Source organism: Embiotoca jacksoni, unplaced genomic scaffold (genome assembly GCF_022577435.1).
Source record: "Embiotoca jacksoni isolate LCO1_2020_lvr unplaced genomic scaffold, fEmbJac1.0.p SCAF_4, whole genome shotgun sequence".
Taxonomy (NCBI): domain Eukaryota; kingdom Metazoa; phylum Chordata; class Actinopteri; family Embiotocidae; genus Embiotoca; species Embiotoca jacksoni.
In genome coordinates this window covers 6987501-7010875 of record NW_027185392.1, presented here as the reverse complement: position 1 = coordinate 7010875, position 23375 = coordinate 6987501, and the positions used below count along the sequence as shown (strand labels likewise).

At 40.0% G+C, this 23375-nt stretch overlaps 1 protein-coding gene across 1 annotated transcript in view; it reads right to left on the bottom strand.

Moving 5' to 3' along the window:
- Positions 1–3705: 3705 nt before the first annotated feature.
- Positions 3706–23375, bottom strand: part of slit2 (slit homolog 2 (Drosophila)) — an 88706-nt gene continuing 69036 nt past the window's right edge. Inside the window, 20 exon segments of the mRNA XM_069167388.1 lie at positions 3706–5447; positions 5449–5591; positions 6928–7142; positions 7300–7654; positions 8055–8209; positions 8316–8446; positions 8886–9126; positions 9740–9877; positions 10257–10350; positions 13700–13839; positions 16419–16516; positions 16895–17019; positions 18182–18345; positions 20020–20091; positions 20233–20304; positions 21044–21115; positions 21429–21497; positions 22661–22793; positions 22892–23058; positions 23158–23301. Coding sequence (XP_069023489.1) covers positions 5334–5447; positions 5449–5591; positions 6928–7142; positions 7300–7654; positions 8055–8209; positions 8316–8446; positions 8886–9126; positions 9740–9877; positions 10257–10350; positions 13700–13839; positions 16419–16516; positions 16895–17019; positions 18182–18345; positions 20020–20091; positions 20233–20304; positions 21044–21115; positions 21429–21497; positions 22661–22793; positions 22892–23058; positions 23158–23301 — 2842 coding nt within the window. The 3' untranslated portion in view covers positions 3706–5333.

Genomic DNA, 23375 nt, shown 5'->3' with positions numbered 1-23375 from the left:
AGTGAATAATTTTGACATACGAGTGGCAAGAGTACGGAGTAAGAGATGACCTGCGAAATTATTTTAGAGATGATCAACTTAATCATCAGGCTATCAAGTTAATGCTTAATATTTCTATTATATAGAATACAGCTAAAGATGTTATTTGGTATTGTGGTCTATCAGCATCTGTTACTTAAAAAAAACAAAAAAATGTAAACAGGGTTTGCTAGTTGGGAAGCTAACAAGAAGCATTGCATGTGCGGGGGAAAAACAACAATAACAACAAAAACAATAAAGTAGTCTTTGAGTACTGAAAAGTAGCCTACTAAGTCTATCAAAATGATAGAAAGACAAAAGAATTGGACCCAAACAAACAAAACAAAGTTGGGAGTCCCCGGGAAAGAATAATTATATTATTATAATCCCCCAGAATTGCATAATGTATAAGAATACAAATCTGAGGCTTGCACGAGGGAAAAAAAACAACAAAGAAAACAACTTTCACACTTCATACACACAATTCCCCCCAACACACAGCAAACCAGAGAGCCAGCTGAAGGTGTTGACCCTTCAGAGACACTCACAACTGCACGCCAAACCAACCTCTTTATGTAGACTCCCAGTCAGGCTGACCAGGTGAGGGAGCACATCGCAAGTCCAACAAATTTCTCCTAGTGAGCAAAGCTTAGTGAGCCTGTATTCTAAATCTTAGGATCCCTCTGATCATACCACACACCTGTGTATGACATTTGACCCATATAAGTATTACATGATGTGCCAGCTCAGATGTTTGACCTCATGGCAGATTATTTAACAGATCCTTTTTGGTTTTTAGGAAACTACTCGGAAAAAAATTATTTCTTAAAACAGCTATGAAATAAAATACAAAGGGACAAAACTCAAATTTCTCAGAGTTGTTGTTAAAATAACCTTTTAGTGAAAACTAGCACATGCTGTATATGGATACTTTTTTTTTTTTTTTTTTTAAAGTCACAACATTTGTAACATTTCACACTCCCCTCAAAATGTCAATTGCAGTGGACATGCATAGACATCAGAGAAATGCTTTTATAACAATATCGATTTAGCTGGATTTCTACGTGGGACAGGTGCAAAAAATAGCTCTGAAGGATCTTTGAGAGAGAGATGGAATAACCAAAAGGGAAAGGGGCAATAGGAAGACTCAAAATACTATTTATAAGACGTAAACATTTCCAACAAACGACCATATGCGGTCAGTGCAGCTGTGCACATCTGGCTGCAGCTTCTCATTCTGGCTACTGTGGGAAGCAGCTGAATTATTAGTGCGAGGCATCAGAAAGCCTGCCACCCACGCTCACAGTGTCCCTCTGAACCTCTAAAAATAGACCTTAGGGAGACACATGCTCAGACACAAGGAATTTGTGACTTCATGGTCAGAAAATGAACCCGATGTGTTTGAGAAACACTGAAACCTAGTGGCAGACTCAAGATATTACATCCACTAAATTGTGTCGAGGATTTTAGCCAAGAAGAAATAACACAACAATCTGCACTTTGGCAGAAGTCCAAGTGATATTTAAAAAACATTGAAAACTGAAACACAGACTAAAGAATTTGTCAGTGCCGTCTCTAACCAAAAGTAGGACAACAATCCTGTCAAGGAGAAATTTGGAAACACTAAAAATAACATTCGACTCTGGACTGTAGTTGATTAATGACCACTGGCAGACACTTTCTTGCCGTCAGCCTGGTTTTGTCTGTTTTGCCTTCACTGCCATGTAACCATAACACATAGTCTGTCACTAAGATTTTGCTCCCACTACAAAGCAGACCATTTTTTTAGGTCAGGACAGAATTCACACAACAGAGTAATAATTTTTCATTTTATGGAGATAACACCCTGGGTTCACCCGTTTTTAAAATCTGGAAATTATTGCTTACTGACTACACTTCTTAGATGAGAGTTTTTAAAGATACTCCACAGTACCTGCATTTTTTTTTTTTTTTTTTATTTAAACAATAGTGGAAAATATAAGTATCTATTTTTGTCTTTAGTATCCTTCAGTAATTCACATGTAAGATCACCTCAGGGCCGTACAGACTTTACTAATTTTTGTTTTATAAAAATATTTTTACTGAGCTCACTTACATAGATAGATAGATAGATAGATAGTTACTTTATTAATCCCCAAGGGGAATTGTATTTGCTACAGCAGCATTTATAGATACAGGAAAGCAATAAAATAACAGTAAAAAAATATTAAATATAAAAATGCACAGTATATACAATTAAATAGAATACAATAAAATAGAATAATTAAATTAAAACTAACTAAACAATCGTGCAAAGTTTTTTTTTTTTTTTTTTTTTTTAAATTTAAACAAATAAGAAAAACAGACAACAGTGTTATTGTTGTGTGATGGATTTAGCCAGATGTGAGTTATTGTACAGTCTTATTGCAGTGGGCAGGAATGATCTCCTGTTTCTGTATCATACTTACTTCTATATTCACGAAAACAGGGAGCAAACAGAATTGTTGTCAACCCAAGAACAAACCTTTTCATTATATAAATCTGACTGGCTGCAGCTACTTTCTAACCTTGTTTTGTTTACAGAGATTCATACTTGCATACACTTGAATTTTTTGCTGATTGAGTCATTTGTTCTCTCCTGATTTAGGCATCAATATGATGCTAAAGGCAGGATTTTGTGATTCTTTTGTTTTTTATTTTCAAACCTAAAAGAAAAATTGTACAACCCAGGAAATTGGCATAAAATGTGTTATGTGGTAAAAAAAATATTGTCTAGTGTTCACCCTTTGATATATAGGAGATAGATTAATTTGTTATTCTTCACTGATATATATTTTGGATAAGTAACAGAGCACAGCTGTTTAAGACAAACAAAAGAAAACCCCTGATGTTTTTATAGGATTTGCTAACAATAAGAAACACAGAATATCACCGACACTACTCTTTTATGTAGAGAAACTAGACAAAACTGTTCGTAAAGTTAGGTGCATGCTCAAAATTTCTCAGAAATACTGAGGCATTGCGTATGTGCATATGGGATCAGCAATAAAAATGCCACAGAAGAAGATTCAGTGTTTAACTAGAGACAGAAAAGGAATGAAAAGAGATGAGATGAGGTAAGCTGACAAATATAACACCATCCCTGATGTATTCTCCATTTTATGCACAGTCAGTATCTTTAAAGAATATTGGAAGATTACTGTTCACATTATTTGCACTTAAAAACATTGTTATTGTTTCATAATTTAGCTTCATTTCTAAATGGGACAGATGACATTTTTTTTCTTCTGAGGGTTAAATCAAGGTTCCTTGAGAGATTTGATTTTATCACTTTTGTACAGACATCAAGTGTGAGCTTGACTTTATTTAGAAGTTCAAAGCCCCAGTGGGCGAACATAAACCTACACAGAGGCCCGTGAACACCCACACATGCACTCTTTCAAGTATTTCACTGCGCTGCAAAGATGCAGCTGCGGGGAAAAGGAAAACAAAGTCTGCTGTCACAGCCAATAATTTGCAGATGCAGCTTGGGGGGCTGGTCAAGATTAGAATAAATTTCACTGTGCAAAAAAAGATAATAATTTTGCCTACAGATAGCCAGAATGACCCTGATGTCTCAGAAACTGAAGATGACAACACCAGGTGTTGATATATTGTGGGGAAGATTTTTGACCTTTTAGCACGACAAAAAGGAAAAGATGAGAACTGTGAGGTAAATATTGTGTTTAATAAACAAACATCAGTCAGGGAACTGACATTAGTCTGGGGATGGAGAAGAGGGAATATAAAGCACAATGCACATGTGTAGAGGTGGAGGGTGGGGTCGGGTGGGAGGGGTGGGGGAAGGACATATTTATCTGTTACACAAGGTGCCCCCCGTACAGTAGGAGCAGGAAGTTCTATATAACATACAGATCAGGATCCAAGTCTACGGTACAAAAACTTAGCAGCAACATGTTAACATCGGAGACCAAGGGGCTAACAAAGTAGTTTCATTTAGAAAAAGTCACAGTATTCTTTAAGCATAAATTTGTTAAAAAGGTAAAAACAGTTCTAAGCATCCTCTAAGGTCAATGCTACGCACGAGATCTGTGTGTGAAATACATAGGTAGGGAAATTATCTCTACATTTATACTCTAATATAAAGACCTTCTGGTAATGGCACAGTACAAACTCTCAGGAAACGCGACAAAAATATACAATGTCTTCACGTCACATTTGCAGATTAAAATGTAACTAAGGTCTCTGGCAAGCACAATAGTTTCAGTGATCAAAAAAAAAAAAAAACTTCTCTTCAACCAAAATAAAGGACACCATCTTGTTAGTTCAGCTATCTTGACAGATTATGTCTTTTTAATACAAAAATAAGGACAAATATAAATTAATATATATTAAAAGAATCAGATTGGTACATGGGGGATCTACTGAATAAGTACAGGTATTTATGATACAATAAATACTTGCCATCCATGACTGGGGGTGGATAAACAGAGTAGTGTATTTAACCTGGCAGGTAATATGTTTAACTCTACAGGTGAGAGTATTCTTATGTGTGTGTGTGTGTGTGTGTGTGTGTGTGTGTGTGTGTGTGTGTGTGTTGTTCAGTAGCTGTATAAATTACCACAAGTTTGAGCACAACTGTGTGTAGGATCATGCACACAGTCTCAGAGGGTTCAGGAGGTCTGTTGAGGGAGATTGCAGACTACAGTGGTGGTTTCTTGTGTTGTCGGGGGTTATCTCTGCCCGCCCTCTCCCATGCCTTTTAACGCAGCTCCTTCTAGTGGTGAGTCTGTGGTACTACCGATTAAGGTTACTCCTAAAACACAACTCACAGACAGGAAGCAGAAAGTCTACAGGAGGTGGTCAGCCGTCAGTGACCCGTCAGTCCTCCAGGGAAGAGACAGTGTGGCACACCATTGGAGTCATCATGACCAACAAAAAGAAGTAGACGTAAGGAAAAAGTCAACTCTTGTGTTTTTTTTTTGTCTTTTTCTCCACTTCATAATAAAAAATAAGTCTGTTTTTGTACTTTACAATACAATTCAACATCCCCACCGAGGAAGCATCAATCATCAGTCCAGCACTGACAAAAAAGAAAACTTTTTTTTCGTCGTTTCTCTTGGTTTTTTGACTTTTTTCAGGGTTTTTAAAAAACAAAAACAGGGTTGGTGGGGGGAGGGAGGGGGTACTGTGGAGGTGGAGGGTGTCCTCATGGGGAATAAGGACCTTTGACAACAGGGTTTGGAGATCCAAGTAAGGTGGGCAGGAACACAGAACATCTGGAGAGGAGGAAATCTGCTAAGGGTGTTGTCTCTTTTTTTTTTTTCTTTCTTTTTCTATGAAGAACACTTTGTACAGCCGCACTTGACAACTTTCTCCACTTCCTGGACGAAAGAAGAGCCATCGGTGCACTGGAAGGTGTATTTCCTACGTTTGCTGCGAAGGGGGGGTGCAGCAGGTGCCCTGTCCGTCTGCTCCCCCCGGGCAGCTGCCTCGACACTCTAGACGGGAGACCTTCTCCTGGGTTTGGCACGCCGCGTAGCCTTGCTGTCTCTGGTAGACATCTCGGACCCGTTCCCCTCGGCAGGCCACCTCTGCAGGTATGAAGAGCAAACAGAAGGGTTACAAGTCGTCCCATTTTGGCCATCACAGTCCTGACTTGTTAAAAATGTTGCATAATTGCACTCTGGTGAAATATTTTTTATAAATAATTTTGTTTGCTGCAGAAGTAGCAGCGTGTAATCTGACAAACTGCATTTAATGTAAGCACAAGGCTTTGACAAGAAAGAAGAATAACCGGAATAAAAATATGATATCTAATAAAAAACAACAACTATTCATGTCTAAAATTGAGTACAATGCTAATCTGATGGATTACTTGTTTTGAAGCAACAATGTCGCAATGGAAGTTGATCTTCATCGTGAAGACAACAAAATAACAACCCAACATATCAGTGGGGCCTTGACACAACATGAAGAGGTCAGTGACAAGAAGCAACCGTCATGAGGGATGAAATATACACAATTTCCTAGTATCACAGGCAGAAAAGTGAAGAAAAGCAAAAAATGTGCCCCTTCATCCAAATCAAATTTTCAAATTCAAAATAATTATTCCTCAAACTAAGAAATGTCTTTTATTTCAGCAAAATGTTGAAGTTATTAAGACATGAAGTATTGATACATACTTTCTCTTGCTTTAATATCTCCATTGTATTATTGTAAACATACAGTCCACTTTTTAATACTTGTTTGTTATGAGCTCTGGTTAAAAAATACAGACTGTGTATCTTTCTTAGTAACAACAAGACCACTTAACGTTAAAAAAGTTTAATACTCTAATGCAAATTGAACCTTGAATGAGAACATTTTTTTTAATTTAATTTTATCTAAATAAAACTCTTTAGCAAATCTAACTGTCATTTTGGCAATGCATAATTTCTATATGGTATATTGGGTAAAAACAAGGTGAAGCAGGGGTAGTAGGTGAAGGTATGCAGGGTTGCAATGAATGGGAAAAACACAGAAACAGAACAGAAAAGGTGAGAGCAGCAGGTGATCAGGCAGTCTCACCTGAGTAACCCCCCGTGTGGGATTGAGAGGAAGCTCAGGAGATGCTGAGTTGAAAAAGTAACGGGTTAGAAGGGTTAATGCAGAGAAATGAAACACCATTAGTCACACACACACACACACACACACACACACACACACACACACACACACACACACACACACACACACACACACACACACACACACACAGCTGAAGGCAGAAGCTTAGAAGAAGGTCATGGTTCAGATTCAAAAGTTTGAACAGTGTTAGATGATTATTTTTAGAAGAAAGTGGGAGGTCAGTTTACTTTACATGCAGATAATAATTCCTACAAACAGACAAACCCCACTTATATGCACCCGCATCCATTTTTTTCTTACCTCTGTCACATGCCTCTCCTGTATATCCACTGTTACACTCGCAGTACGCCTTGCCCAGACCCGACACCCGACATTTGCCGTGTTTGCATCGAGACAGACTGCAGGGGTTCGTTGCATCCAGGTCCTGCTCATCACAGAGTACACCAGCAAAGCCGGGCTGGCAGCGGCACGAGTAGGAGTAGGAGTTGATTGGGAGGCAGGTACCATGGATACACCTGTGGAGTGGAGGAGGGAGGGGCAGGACAGAAGATAAAGATGTGGACAGATATACATATCAGAGTCCCTCTTTGATTTCAAGGCCTACAACAATGAAATTGTTCACATAAACATGTAGTTTACACAATCCCAAACATAAATCATAAAAATACTCACTTGTTGCCATCACAGGGGTTGCTCACTTGCTGGTCACACAGAGTTCCCGTCCAGCCCGGGTGACACGTACAAGTGAAGCCACGGTGACCCGTCGGGTGGCAGTCACCTTGGACGCAGGCACCTCTCTGGCATGGCTGGCAGCCTGGCTCCACCCCATGGCCCAGCCACTGCCTGGTGGTGCTGCGTGACGTCCCATGACCTGGAGCCCCTGGGTCCAGCCCGGCCCCCAGGTCTTGGAGCTTCCCGTTGATATAGAGGTTACGGAGGCAGCCGTGGAAGCTGGTGCCATTGCGTCCGCCGGAGCTGTGCTGCAGGGCTGAAAGACCCCCAGAGGCCGAGGCACGCTCTGGCATCCCTGCATAACAGAAGAGCAATTGTTGATTGTTCTAGTCTATTAATAGATTTAAAAACAGAAACTTTAAATCTGAAATAAAGCAACCAGTTTAAAAATCTGTACTGCTTTTGGTCTCCATCTGCACACATGCTATTTTAAATATTCTGCAATTACTCCAAATACTGATCATTTTTGTGGGCTTCAAACGGAACTTTTGTTTTCTTGTTTTTGGCCATCAGCAGGATATTGTGTGAAGATCAATGCTCTGAATTAATATATATAAAAAAATGCAATGGCAAACAAAATAAAATTTAAAGAGAGCAATTGAAAATATGTATTACATTTAAAGACAATATATTAAAAAGTTTCTGTTTCTTTATACTAGTCTTCATAAACATGCACACTATGCCTGGGTCCTTACCTCCCAGGTAAAGTGGAGAATCGATGTTGAGTGTGGATTGTTTGCTGATGGAGTTGATGGATTTGGGCGTCCCGCCATCGATGGACAGAGACAGAGTCTGGTCTGATGCTACTAACTCCACAGCATGGAAACTGCCATCATTCACTGTCTCCACACTGAGAAAGAGAGAGGAGGGAGAAATTCGGTCTAAGCATTTGTATCATTCATCATGTTGCACCAGCGACAGGGCTGTCGGGCATTTCTGCTTCCATGTGCATGCACCTGTATATAGCAGAAGGCGGGTAGGATCCGGTGTCGTAGCTGACCCTGAGACGTCCCCTGTACAGCTCCATGGCGATGTGATCATTGTCCCCCTTGTACAACAATACTCCACTGTCCTCATCTGTAGCAATCTGAAAACACAGCGAGATGACCACGTAAATCACCTGATTTCCAGTTGTGGAACATGTAATCCTTTAGACATTTTAGTGCGGAGGTTCTCTACCGAGGGGTCACAAGATAATATTTCAGGGGTCATGATATGATCAGTAGGATAAGAAAGAAGAAAAAAAACACAATATGTGTATCAAATATTTTGACTTTCTTTTTGCTTTTTTTGTGAAATATTGGATTATTTGTACTTTATTTGTAGAAATTATATAAATGAAATGATTTGAGATGTTTAGAGTGAAAGTTTATCTTTGGTGAAACTGCTAAAAACAGACATTTAAAATAACCAGACACTGTTTTGTTTAAGAGGTAAAAACAAAAAAGCACAATGTTTTCACCTGGGATATAGTGAAGAAGCGTGAAATTAAAGTACACAAAGTTAAGCGTGTTTGATTTATGCACCTGCAGGCTGATGTTGGTCTGAGGTGAGAGGAGACTGGAGGGAAGCTGCAAGTACGACTCGCGGTTGACAAAGTTGACACTGACGAGCGTCTCACAGCGCTCGCCCTCATAGCCGTGGAGACACTGGCACTGGGGGTCCGTTCCCACGACAACACACTGCGCCCCGTTGAGGCACTCGTGGTTGTCACAGGGGCTGGTGCGAGGAAGAACCATCGGTGGAGCGAACTCGCAGAACAAACCGCTGGAACACACATATTCACATACTTTAAATATAGTATCTCTGCTAAGTACTCCAAACCAAAACGATTTCAAAAACCTTCAAGGTGTGAAATATTTTCTAACTTTAGACACTTTCAAAAAAAAATTAAATGTGTAAATTATAAGTTCTTGAAACTTCTGTCATTATTTTCCCTTTTTCAGAATTATTACAGCAGCTATCAACACAGACTTGGAGAAACCTTCTTCTTCGGTGCAGTTGGACATTTGAGATTTGCGAGTAAAAGGGCTAAAAGAAACACTGCTGGTAAATAAAACCCTGAATGCACCAACATGGAGGAAGGTTTCTCAATAGTGTTTACTCCACCAATTTAAGATAAAAATAATGTGTCCATCACAAAAACTGACAATGAACACAAGGGGGAGCCCCTCCAACATCACATACTGTAAATAGAGTGTGGAAAAGTCACCAATCTAAAAAACTATTTAGATCTGAGAAGCAAACAAAGCCAGGGCGTCAATCAAAATGGATGTTTTAACCAACAGTATCTCTGAGTTATTTTCAATGTATTTTCCAGTTCTATGATTTATTTACTGTGATGTACATGTGTGAGTTCCTGCAGTGTTGTGCAACTCACCTGTATCCCTCTGGACAGACGCAGGTGTATCCGTTCACGGCATCAATGCACTGACCTCCGTTCTGACACTTGTTCTCTTCACAGTCGTCGTAATCCAGTTCACACTGCTCACCTACATAACCTGGTGTGCACTCGCACCTTCAGTGTACACATGTGCAAACACACACACAAACAAACACACACATACACACAGATACAGACAGAAATGCTTGTTAATTGTATTTCCACTTGCCCTCTGCGACCACACAGCTGCTGTTTGGTTAAACAAACTGACCGGCATTGGTTTTTCTTTAATTATGTGTTGAAGAGAGTTTAACACAAAGAAAACATGCCAATTCACACAGTGTGAACAATATAAACATATAAGTATTCAAGAGAGAATCAAGAAAACACAGCGAATTCCACTGATTTTGCATATACAGGTAAATATCTGCATGAGTCTATGTGTGTGTGTGTGTGTGTGTGTGTGTGTGTGTGTGTGTGTGTGTGTGTGTGTGTGTGTGTTCGATCCACTCACTTGTATCCCTGAGGGGTCAAAATGCATTTTGAGTCGTGCTGACAGGGGTTCACCTCAGGAGCGCAGAAGTCCAGTTTCTCTTCACAAAGCTCCCCTAAAAATACACACACAAAAACACACACACACACACACACACACACACATTATCATCATCAGTATCAACTCAACACCTTTTTCATAGTTTACATGGTTTGCGAGTGAAAATATAAAATCAAACATCCAACATTCCAACTCTAACTTCATTACAGTGTTTCATCTGTTTGTGTGTGTGTGTGTGTGTGTGTGTGTGTGTGTGTGTGTGTGTGTGTGTGTGTGTGTGTGTGTATTGCATTGTTTGTTGTTTGTACAACATGCACAGATATGTGTGTGTCTGTGTTGTATAGGGTGTGTGTGCTCTGATGATGGATGACTCTCCTGTGGCCAGGACCAACACAGTGTTCTGATAAATGATCTAATCTCTGGGAATGTCACATTCCTGATGATATTCCAGGGTGTATCCCGACGTTCCCGAAACTCTGAACTCCACATGAATCACTGATGAGGCTTCAGGGAATAAACCAATACTCCTGACAGCAGAGAGCCCACTCTGGGAATAATTACTGTTCACAACCCCTCAGGGATCAATGAGGATGTGTGTGGAATGTGTGGGATGAGAGACGTGTGTGTGTGTGTGTGTGTGTGTGTCTGTGCATGTTTGCGCTTCTTTTTCAGTTGTAACTGCGCTGACTCACATATTTAAAAGCAGATTTTCATATGAAGATCCTTACATGCTTAATAATTAAACAGTGGGTGTCTGTTAGACTTAGAGGTTCTCTTAATATCAGATGTTTCTTCTTCAGTATTTCTAAGTTATATTTAACAGTGTGACTGCTTGTTTGTCAATCAATTGTTTCCTATTTTTATGTAATTTATTTGTGTAAATAAATATTATTCCATTCTGTGTGCATCCTGTGACAAGTTGGCCACAAAAAGTGATACACTGTAAGTTATATTCTGTATTTATGAACTTTCTTTTCTCACTGTTGGACATCAAAATGACATTTATTAAAGGATGTCACTTTTTATGTTTTTCTTATTGTCAATAAAACCCCCAAAAAGCCCAAATCCATCAACGAACTGATCCTGATGTAAAATATTACTCTGTACCACAGGCCTCCATTGTTTCTCCAAATACACAAAAATACCCTGGTATTATGATGAACGCCCACACTGCAGTTTAATTCAGTTTATCGTACATACAATCGTACAAATACTCATTAAACCACCAAATCGTCAGCAGAAAATAGTCTGTACCAAATGCACTATTTGCTCCTGTTGAGTAAATTTTGATAATAACTACAATGCACCACTGTTTTAGAAAATTACAGTCTTTTTAAAAATGGAAGTGAACATTTTTGATCGCGGAGAGATGAGTGATGAGTGGGCCCCAGGCTGAGCGCCACAAATATACTGGATAAATGTATAAATTACTGTGAGAACACATTGTTGGTTTAATGAGATTCTTTGCCAGCACTCTCCTTTAATCTCAACACATTTACCTGGATGGTTATCACATGTAAGCATGAAGCAGCGAGCAAGTATAACAGACATTCGAAAGGATGAACTACATACTCCATCGTCCATTTGTACATGCACTGCTAACATGGAGCATGACTGCGTCCAGTATGCTTTATCTAAATAACTATAAGGACTATCAAATTTCCTGGGTGCATGGATAAAGCACGGGAAATAAAGGAAGGTTAGGAATGGAAGTAAGGAAGGAAGGAGAGAGGGAGAGAAAAGACAGAGAGAAGAACAGACTAACCTCTCTCCACCTCATTGGTAGCAGCTGAAACCACAAAAAAAGATGACAGATGATAGAAAGCAGAGCGAGACGGGAGAGAAGACACAGGACAGCAAAACAGAAAGACAGAGAGAGAACACAGCCACAAAGGTTAGCAGTCAGAGATGGTTAGCACAGTGCAAAAGCAGACACACAGCTAGCAACAGAGGAGTGTTAGTCCGATATAATGTGATTTGTCTGCAGTGTATTTCTGTGAAAAGACCCTTTATTAAGAATCGGTGTATGCACAGCACGTTTTAGTGGACACAAGAGAATCAGAGAGGATGATGTTAATTCGGGTGGCTGTAGTCTTTCTTCTACAGACAACTTTACGTGACTTCATATTAGCTAAATACTCAGGACTACAAAGAATAAACAACTTTGTAAGAACATATATTTTTCTTTAATGAAATGTTAAAATTTAACGATGACTCATAAGGTGCACTTCAGCAAGAAACAGCAAACGATTATTTTATGAATGCCACTAATGCTGGGGAAAAAAAAAAAAAAGATTGAGGAGAAAACAGAAACCAAATCTGCAGTTCAAATAAGTTTTAAATTATTGATACATTTTAGATGAATTTATTCATTGACTGTTGTGCTGTGTTTTGATGTCAACATGCTCTGATTTATACCTCTGGCTGGCCTCTTGTTCGTAGCCATGGTGGCCAAGGCTTATGGGTACCGCAGTATTCAGAGCATTGCATCATTTAAAAATCACGGGCAAACAAATATATAATAATTAAACCTGATGCCTATAACACAATTCTCTGAGGTGTGCTAAAAAAGTTCAGGGACTGCTCCTGTTGTGCATGAATGGACCGCAGCACACTAATGTGCACGGAGGAAGGGGGAAGCCAAAACCCTCGTGAGTTAGGACCCCAGAGTCCGTCGCTCGATCAACATCATTACCTGAGTTACACATGTTATCGTGACCACTGGTTTGTGAACATTTGTGATTTCAACATGGTCCTGAAACTTGAGCAGAAAGTGCACATCAAGTTTTTGGGGAACAAAAAGAAATTGCAAATAGCCAATTCTGGTGAGTGGTTGTGGTGCGGAGCGACGATTGTGTTGTCGTGGGCAAGAAACGTTTTCAACTCGCTGTGAGTGGGCACGTTGTGATGTTGGAGAACCAAAGAACAATTACCCCACAGTTCAGGTCATTTGCAACAATAGTTTTTTCCTCAGTCAGCTCAGAACATCCCATTAGATCTGTGTTTTACAGCTGCACATCGCCTTCTTCGGTTTGAGTCAGTTACATTTCACACCCCTGCAGGCTCATTGCTTCATTGGCGTAGATTTTCTGAAGCATTTTGAGGGTCTATGTCACTGATTGCTTGAGTTTGACATGAAATAGTATTTACAGTCTCTGCTCAAGTCCATGGTGAAATTGCGAATGTGTCCGGACCACTGCTCACAAAATGGCGTGTATCTGAGTTGCTGAAGAGTCTCAGAATCTTCTCATCGCACCTTATACAGGATCATTGCATCGTCTGTGAGGAACCCGTGTTTCAGTGTCATCAAGGGTATCATTTAAATGAATAAATAAAACAGGAACAAAACGCATAGGCATCCAGCTGCCCCTCCCAGGTCTTGACTCTTTGTTAACATGTGTTACCTGTGTACTCCGGTGAGCACATGCACGTGTAGTTGTTGATGCCGTCGACGCAGGTGGAGTTGTTCTCACAGTCGTTATCCTCACAGTCGTCGATGTTGATCTCACACGTGTCACCTTCGAAGCCCTCCGGACACACACACCTGAGATCATGCATACACAGATACACACACCCATAAATAGGCAGGATAAACACATGTAGAGCCACAGACAGAATACAGAATATTGCTGAAATTATTATTTTCATTACTGACTATTCTCCTGATTATTTTCTAGATTAATCGAATGTTTTCTCTATTAATGTTAGAAAATTGTGAAAAATTTAAAATTTCCAGCAGCCCAGCGTAACATCAATAAATGTCTTGATTTAATTGACCGAAACCCTAAAGCATTAGTTTACTGTGATCTACAAGAAAGAAATGCATCAAATTCTCCCATTTGACAGCAGAATTCGGTTCGAAAAAATAGTTGGCAATTCATTTTCTGTTGATCGACTATATGATAAATTGCCGAGTCACTGCAGCTCTAATAGAGGACAAATCTTGGGGACATATGAGCCCACACACACACAAAAACACACATATTTTATCCATGCAAGCAACTCATAACAGCAGTGTCAGCTCCATCTACATATTCCCAATAGAGAGTCATTATTCTGTTAACGTGAGCGTGCTTCAACTCTGTAACTACTACTCAGGTCTATCACACACGCACGCACGCACGCACACACACACACACACACACACACACACTCAGAGAGGTATATTATGGGTCTAATAAAGAGCTCTTATGCGGCATACACTCGGGTGGATTAATATCTCATTATAGAGTCAGCAACAGCTCTTCACAATGGATACTCCACTTCTACACAGGAGGAGGAAAAGAAATCACACAAAGATGGAAATACAGAGATACAGAGAAACACTGGTAAAAAAATGGTAGGAGAAGAGACAGAGAGAGGGCAAGAAGTGGGACAGAGGAGGAGAAACAGGAGCAGCTGTGATCCTGGGTTGGTCTGTTTTTCTGTGTGTGGTTAAAATCTGCTCAGAGGCGTTAGCTCCCTTCCTGTTAATACTAAACAGCCTAACGAAGAGAAGACAATTCTCCCAGTGGGGCTGTCCACCTCAGAGACACTCTGAAAACAGAGCTGAACCCCCGAGTCATTTACCTCCTGTAAATTCATTGCCACCTCTCATTAGTGGTGCAGTACCATCGACGGAGATTTCTGCTGAGGATCCACAGATTGCCTGTTAAGTCCTCTGGTTTCTTATCACTAATCATTGGTCTATTGATGTCTGATATTTGATGTATGTTGTTTTGCATGACTCGCCACATTTTTTAAACAGACCCTGCAGGTTTGTGATAATGTGATTGTTTATGTTTATTTTTAGATAAAAAATAATAGAATATTCCAGTTTTTTTTTCTAGCTGCAGCTCCATTAATTATAACTAACTCACCAACTTCACAGCCAAGATCTGAGAATACAACAACCACATGAACAATCAGACTCGGAAAAAGGTTCCTGTTAAGCCATCACTTAACAGTTACTCTAAAGAAGAATAAAACTAAAAGTTATTTTTTGAATTATCTTGTGCAGATATTTTCTGGCTTTACCTTAATAATCCTTTCCATACGGTAGTTGTGTGTTTTCACCTGCACAAGTTTGATTTCAATAACAAGCAAACTGTCTTTACAGTCAAAGGGACTGTTTTTTCTTTTTTTGCCAATAATTGCCAAACATTTCTTCTTGTCATGAATACTTTCACACAGAACGTGAATATTATGAGGTGAAAAATAATTTTGTTTTGGGAGGGATGTCGTTCAACCATCACAATGTGTGGAAGTGGAATGGACGTCACATCACAGCATCACAGCATCACAGCTCAAAAATTACAAAGACAATTTCAAGGACAACGTGCAGAGCAGCATCGCTGAACAACCAGGCTGTCAGGATAGTGAGCAGTTCATTGGATGTGGTCGAATTGGTAGTAAGCAGACAACAGTTTCACTACAGGTTTGGCTAATGAACCAAAATCTACTCCTCTTCTGTCAAGTGAGGAAGAGCAGGACAAGCTCTTCATCATTGGATAATGTTGAATCCATCATTTTTCTGAAGGAGATGCTGATGCAAATCTATTCGAACGTCTTTTTGAACAACTGTCACAAATTTACATCACTGGTATAATTGGTTTTGATTTTCACGGTTCGTTACGCCCCAAGTGTGTTAAGACCTTTAATGTTGGTATTCCTTTGAAGCCACCACCACTAACTTAGACAACTACCCTGCTGGCAGTTAAAATGTTAAAGGGCCACTCCACTGATGTCTAATGTTTAAAGGTTTAATGGCTCACAACAGACAGATTTTTAAAAAATGGTCGAAATTGATCCAATAGAGGCCAAGACAGTCAAAGTATCGGGTTTGGGTCAAACTCCAAAAGCACTGGATACCTAGATTTCCCATAATGCAGTGGAATAACATCTATCCTGTTAGGAAAATGTCACATATTTCAATCACAGTCAGTTTTGTCATTGAGGTTTGTATTTTAGAAACATTACTCCAGAGCCACAGAGGACATTACACAGGTTACACAGTAGGTTGGGTAAAACCTACTGACACAACTGAGCAAACTTTTGTGTGTAAAATCTTTGAAATCCATCTTTTAAGATGGAATAACAGCCAACATTTACCAGTTTGTAAAAAAACATGTTAAAGTCTCTCACCAAAAGTTGTTCCCTTCTCCTTCCTTCAGATGGCAAGTCCCTCCATTCTGGCATGGATTACTGATGCAGGCGTGAATGGGCTCTTCGCAGTTTTGGCCCTGCATACAAATGCACAGAGACACACACACACACACACACACACACACACACACAGACACACATATTCAGTGCTTTCAAAGAACAACAGCTTCTTATAATTTCAAAGTATTGCATCAGTTTTCTCTAATCCCCACACTCTCTTCACCGAAAACCATTACAAATGTATTCATCTGGTTTACGCAGGATCAAGGTTAATCTATGCGTGTGTGTGAGTGTGTTTGTAAATTTGTACTGTATAAGAGTATGGAAATGTAAAATTCACGAGCTCAAGTGCCTAACTTGAAGGCTTCCAGCTTCAAAAAAGCAGTTTTTAATCCACGTTGTAGTTAAGAAAGAAATTTGTGCTAGTGAAAACCACTGCTACGTCTCTACGGTACCTTAAATCCATAAGGGCAGGTGCAGCGGTAGTAGTGCACGGGGTCATTGGCGCATGTGCCGTCGTTTTTGCAGGGGTTGGATAGGCAGGGCTCACACTTAGCCTGGATACTCATATCCACTGGGCCTGTGTGATGCACCAACCCACACAAACAAAACACACACCAGAGAGAAGATGAAAACTGTGTAATCTTCTGCTTTAAAGGGAGTAAGACGAGTCAGAATACACAGGTTTACATACATTTAAGACAGCTGTACATTATTAGAGACCTGCAAAAAAATTGCATCTTCAAATGTCAGATTTTTCTGCAGAAGATAAAGAAATCTGAAATTTCGATTTGCATTATAAAATACTTCAGATCATGAAATAATGGCAACCTATCGGCGCAATTTCAGTTTAAATAATAACTAGACAATCGGTAAATGAAAAAGGTAGTAAAACGATTTTACATCTTGGAAAATATTAGCTCAAATTCGATTGTTGGGATGTTCGAAACATGAATTGGAGATATGTTCCTGGGTTATAAATGAGAAAGATTACATTTTCTTTGCAGGACCATGACATGTACAGAAGACACACATATCCCCAACTTTGATGACAGAACATCAAACAGCCAGAGCACACATTGCTGGTCAAAACATGAGGGCTGAAAGGGAAACAGTGCGGTTCAGTCTGGTCAGGGTTCAAAGGATGAAGAAAGGGGGACTGGGATTGCGTTCGACCGGGGAATTTGGGACTGAGGAGAAAGTACTGGGATATGATTGGCTACTTTACCTGGCACCAGAAAACCACAAGGCCCGGGGACTTCTACAGTGCGTCAGTTAGATTAGGTCAAAGATAGGTTTCAGACATGTAATGTTAATGTGACGTAATAGGGTTTAAGGTTAAAGTTCAAGCAGCATTTTGAAGTACGACAAGTTGCAGCCACAATCATGCTCAAGACAACTGTGGATTTTAGACTTTTTATATACAATTACATATGAACATTTATTGCTGTCCAGTGAAAACATTTTACATCATTAAAGTGCAAATAGCATATTATAATTTTTTGGAGATACATAGTTTTCATTTGACAGCGACAGTTTATAAAAGGAAACTTGTGGTCCCAATCTATGAGTCCTCATTAAGTTATTTTGGCACAACACAATAAACGTGTGTGCATGTTTTTGTTTTTGAGCACTAATTGAAGTGGATATGTATATTTTTTGTATAAAACTGTGTCTCTGTTTGTGTATATATGCTGTTATGTGAATGTGTTCCTTTTCTATAGTGCTGCATGTGTGTTTACCTGTGCAGGTGAACTTCTTGGAGGGCGTGGTTAGGAGCAGTTTGTCCGTCATGTCACCGGGCCCGGCACACCGGGCAATCCCTGGCTCCTTGTAACCGCTCTTCACCCAGTCTGACAGCCACTGCATGTGGCAGTCACAGTATAGAGGGTTGGCACCCAGAGCCCTGCCGGCCGATTGGAGGGAAAAGTGAGAACGTATTCAGTAATATGAAACAAGAAGTCAGGATAGTGAAATTGTTTCGTTTTAGATGCAGTGTGCTGAAGTACAGAACCAAAACAGTGTGAAAAGTAAATATGTAAATGCTTACAGACTGAGTTGCCCATCACTGTCAGATTATGTATAAAACCATGATATATTTCTACCAAAGAACTAAGGATGTAGAAGAGACGATTGGGAGCATTTGCCTCAAGCTGGTTGCAGAGTTGATAATCTCAAACTCAAAACAGTATGTTGTTGTTGTACTTAAACAAAAACTTAATTATAAATAATTAAAAAATTAAACTTAATTTTAGTTTTCCCTTGTTTTTGATGATGCTCTGTAGCCCAATAAAAAAAAAAAAGTATGTTTTTCAGATAACTAATGGATCATTGCATTGATTCAGGCCAAACACTGAGGTCCATGTGCATTAGCTTATTGCCATTGGCTGCTTTGTACACACTTCACAATGTTTGGAGAAGATTGGCTCATCCATCTGCCTGTTGGCTACAATCTGACTGGTACCCAGTCATATTCAGACAGGTTTAAAGCACTAATTTTATAACCTTACACTTGTCACTAACACTCACTGACGCTTGGCTCCCTCCACCCAAGTGTCTGCTGTACCTGCTAAGGTTTTGGTGATATAATTTAACTTCTACATGTTCATGTGTAACTGTGACTACAGTCATACATTTACTATCATATGTCCATATATGTGATTATTTTTCAGCCAATAGTCCTCTGAGACAAATCCTGGTTGCAGGTGACACATTTCGAAAGCAAATAGCAGAGCCTTCTCTAACAGTGCAACCATTTGTGATAAATGGTCAATTTCCTCATGTAAGTGTCTCTAACTGTGCTGTAATAATGGCCAGAAAGGACATTAAGAGTTAGTGACAGGCTTTTATTATATAATGATGCTCCTTTTCTGTGGTCTGCAGTTTGTATAACTTGGAAAAAAAAAACTAGAAGAAGCAGCAGCCTGTCACAGGCGCTATCCATGGTGCTGATTTTAGTCAGCGCCCCGTGCGGACAAAGGCACTTCCTCACTGGCATTCACACCTACAGCAGGTAAGTCAAGTTGTCTCTGTCATCCTACACTTCAATTCAAGACAAAATCAGTGAACTGAAGAAAGTCAAAGTTCTTTGGTTTATAAAGCCAATTTTTTATGACATCAGTTTACTGTTTTCAACAACAGCCTCCTGTGATATACAGCATGCTGCTTGTTAGAATATATATTTATCACAGTCTGAATGTTTGAGTTTCTGCACTGGAGTCCTCACTGCAGAGGTAGAGGGGGTTTTGTGGGTGGTTTTGCAGCAAATCAGTTGAGCAGATTTCCCCAGAAATGCATTATTGAACAAAGAAAGGTTGTTTGGCTTTGCTATTGTAGTCACAAGGATTAACATAGAACAGCTCTGCTCAGAGGAGGAAAGTTATCCAAAATGCCACTACATACTAAACTTGGATGATTGCCAGTACTACAAAACAAATCCAGGTGTAAAAATCTGAATTTAACAAAGGATGAAAGGTGAAAACAGACAGCTTTAGATGGGTTGGCTGTTTAGCTACTTTATTTTTTTGTGTAATTTTATATGGAGAAAAGGTTGATTCTGTCATCAAATCATGTTACTCACAGGTGGGAAAGTGATGATAGGTCTTTGAAGGCTCCTTCTGGTATCAGTGATATGTCGTTACCGTGGAGAGACCTAAGACAAAATGAGTGAAACAGGAAGAAAGAGGAAAAAAGGCACAGAAACGTGAATATCTGGATGTTAAAGGTCGGGATTATTTTTTTAGAACCTGTCAAATAGGTCTCTGTGTCAGGACATGTCACCATGGATACTCACAGCAAACGAAGAGACTTCAGTCCATCGAACGCCCTCACTGGTATGCATCGCAGCCGGTTGTAGCTCAAGATTCTTCACACACAGAATTAACATGTTGGCATGGAGACAAATGCAGAGATTTCTTTTTTTCAAGATATCTTTAAGTGCAGCAAGGCGTTTCACGGCACAATCCTCTCAGTTATAACTGAGATAAGCAGGCAGAGCAGAAGACACAGATACGCAGTTCAACACATCCATCCAGCAGCAAACACACACGAACATGTTTTACAAGCACAAACACAAACACAAACATCTTGCAGTCCGAGGTGACATTTTCTTTCCTGTTTACTTGATTTTCTGGGGAAATTCTATTTACAGTAGCTATAATATAAGAGGAGTTTTACATTTGATACAGTCTACATTTCAGTCTGTAATAGGAAACAAAACTCACTGATATATACAACATGTACAGTTTTTCCTAAACCAGTACGCCTTCCACTTCTTGACTGTTCTATTTCTTTTTAAATTCCTCTTTATTTATTATTATTAATATGTTTTTTAAGTGGTTTGTGTGTGGCCAGCATTTTCTTGTACATTTTGGTTTTGTAGTGACAAGTACCTGCAACAAGAGGAGCTCCTTTCTAGTGCTTTCATTTTGTCAAGGGCATCATCTCCCAAAGTACACACACACACACACACACACACACACACACACACACACACACACACACACACACACACACACGCAGCCACAAAAGCACGGATACGCCCCCACACCCACCCACACCCACAGACAGACATTGCAAAGGGACTGATGAAAAGCCAGACTCACAGGGTAAGCAGCTCAGACATGTTACTGAGGCTGTGGTTGGACAACGTGCTGATCTGGTTGTTACTCAAATCACTGAAAAGGAAACAACAGGTACATAAAACACACACACAGGCAGCACTGTCAACACATGCATAAACAAGTCCACACTCACACACTGGCTATATGTGGTACATAATTATCCAGTGTCATCTGCTGCACTCAGACAGTCACGCCCACATCAGGTACAAACAAGGTCACATCAGTGATTGAACACAGAACTCTGACAGAATATCAATCTGTTAGTTTTTGTATTTGAATGCAGAGTGCATGAAACACGGCAAGTCACCATCCTGATTATAAGTTGAATTAATGCCATGTTCATTGAGCTCATTTGGGTGCGACTTACATGAGTGTTAAGTGTTTGTAGTTGGAGAGCTCCACAGGAACCTGAGTGAAGTGATTACCATCCAAATACCTGAAAGACAGACAGAAAGAGAGAAAGAGAGAGAAAAAAAAAAGAGCAGGGCTCACAGGGAGAGAGAGAGGTGGTGTGGAAACAAAAGAATGAAAAAAGGGGGAAGATATAGAAAATGTAAAGAAGGATTGGTGAAACAGAGGGAGAGAAAATGAGAAGGAAGAAAATTAAGTTTTAACCATGTGGGAAATTCCTCATATGCAGCAGTGGGAGCAGTCATTACTGCTACAGCCATAATAAACACTGGAGTTTAATATCCCCACAGGCGTCGCCCTCTCTCATTGTCACACACACACACACACACACACACACACACACACACACACACACACAGGGGTGAGATCCAATCTACTTCACTTTGTGACAATGTGCTATTAATCCAGCGTATTAATAAAGTCTTTGTTAATATTGGAAGAACCATGTTCCTCATAGGGGAAATAGTGAAATGATAGAAAACACGACTATACTGTCTGATGTTTAATTTAAGGCAATAATTTCTGATCAACAGGGATTTCCTGAGAAGGACTGTATGTGTGTATTCGGATGAGTTTCTGTAATTAAATCCTCTGTGAGCCGACAGTACGTGTACTTGTGGCTCGATTAGCCCGGGTGTTGCTCTGTGTTTTTTTCACTTCTTTTCTGATGATTCACAAATGATTCACAAAGTAATAATGCTTAAGTGTTCAAAGGCCAAACGCTGTCCATCCTTTTAACTCACTCTGACCTTCATAGCTTCATAGCTGAGCTGAACATCATGTTCATGTTAGTCTGGGATTAAGGAGGAGACAGACCGAAAGCTGAATCCACAGAAGAACTGTCGCAAGTTCTCCAAGATGCAGAAATCTCTTGAACAATTCCTGCTTATTTGGATTGCCTTGATCTCGTAATGCATTATCTAGATTAATCTGACCAAAGACAACTGTGAGATCCCATTTGATAATTTGAGCCTTTTCTCATTATTGAAGAATGAACTGTTTGTTTGTGGGTTGAGATAATTTACTACTTAAGATACATAAACCTTTTAAAACCCCATCGGATTATTTGTAAAAAATGTTCTGTCACAAAACAGGTAAAGTTTTGGAGATTTGTGGTTTTCATATGTTTAAGAAAATGTGGGACTTTTGCAACCTTTATTCTAAATGGTGTGTTGGCCTTAAACTCACAGTTCGGTGGTCTCCTTGGGGAGGCCTTTGGGCAGCGTGGTGAGACCCTTGTTGCTGCAGCGCACCACAGTGTCCAGACAGGAACACTCTGCTGGACACCTCAGCACTGGAGAACAGCTGTTCTCATCATTACCTGATGGTGAAGGACACGTGAAGGGGAGGACGATTATGATAATGAAAAACAAATATCTTTGAGGGTTGCAGATGTTTCAGCGAGCCACTGCATCTCACCGTCTTCACAGGCAAAGTCCTGGACGGCTACGTCCTGGATGGGGATCTCCTTTAGGAAGTAAGGACTCTGGCAGCGAGGGTTACCCGTGACGATGCGTTTCCTTCTCAGCCAATCGCCGAGCCAAGCCAGGTGACAGTTACAGTTGAAGGGATTGGCCAGGAGGTTTCTGAAAAACAAAGACAGGAAATGAAAGTGCTCTGTGGCATTTTTCATCCACCTACATTTTTGTACATTTGTTTATGTGCGTCATGTTGTCTGGACTCACAGCGTGGACAGGGAGTGCAATGTGTCGAAGGCTCCGGGGTTCATGGAGGTGATCTGGTTGTCGTAGAGCGACAGGAGACGCACTGAGCTCAACCCCACGAAGCTGCTGTTACTCACACAGCTGATACGGTTACTCCTCAGCATACTACACCCACAGACACACACCCACAGATATACACACACAAACACAGGTGAAGAAATGTATTTTACACAAAAAAA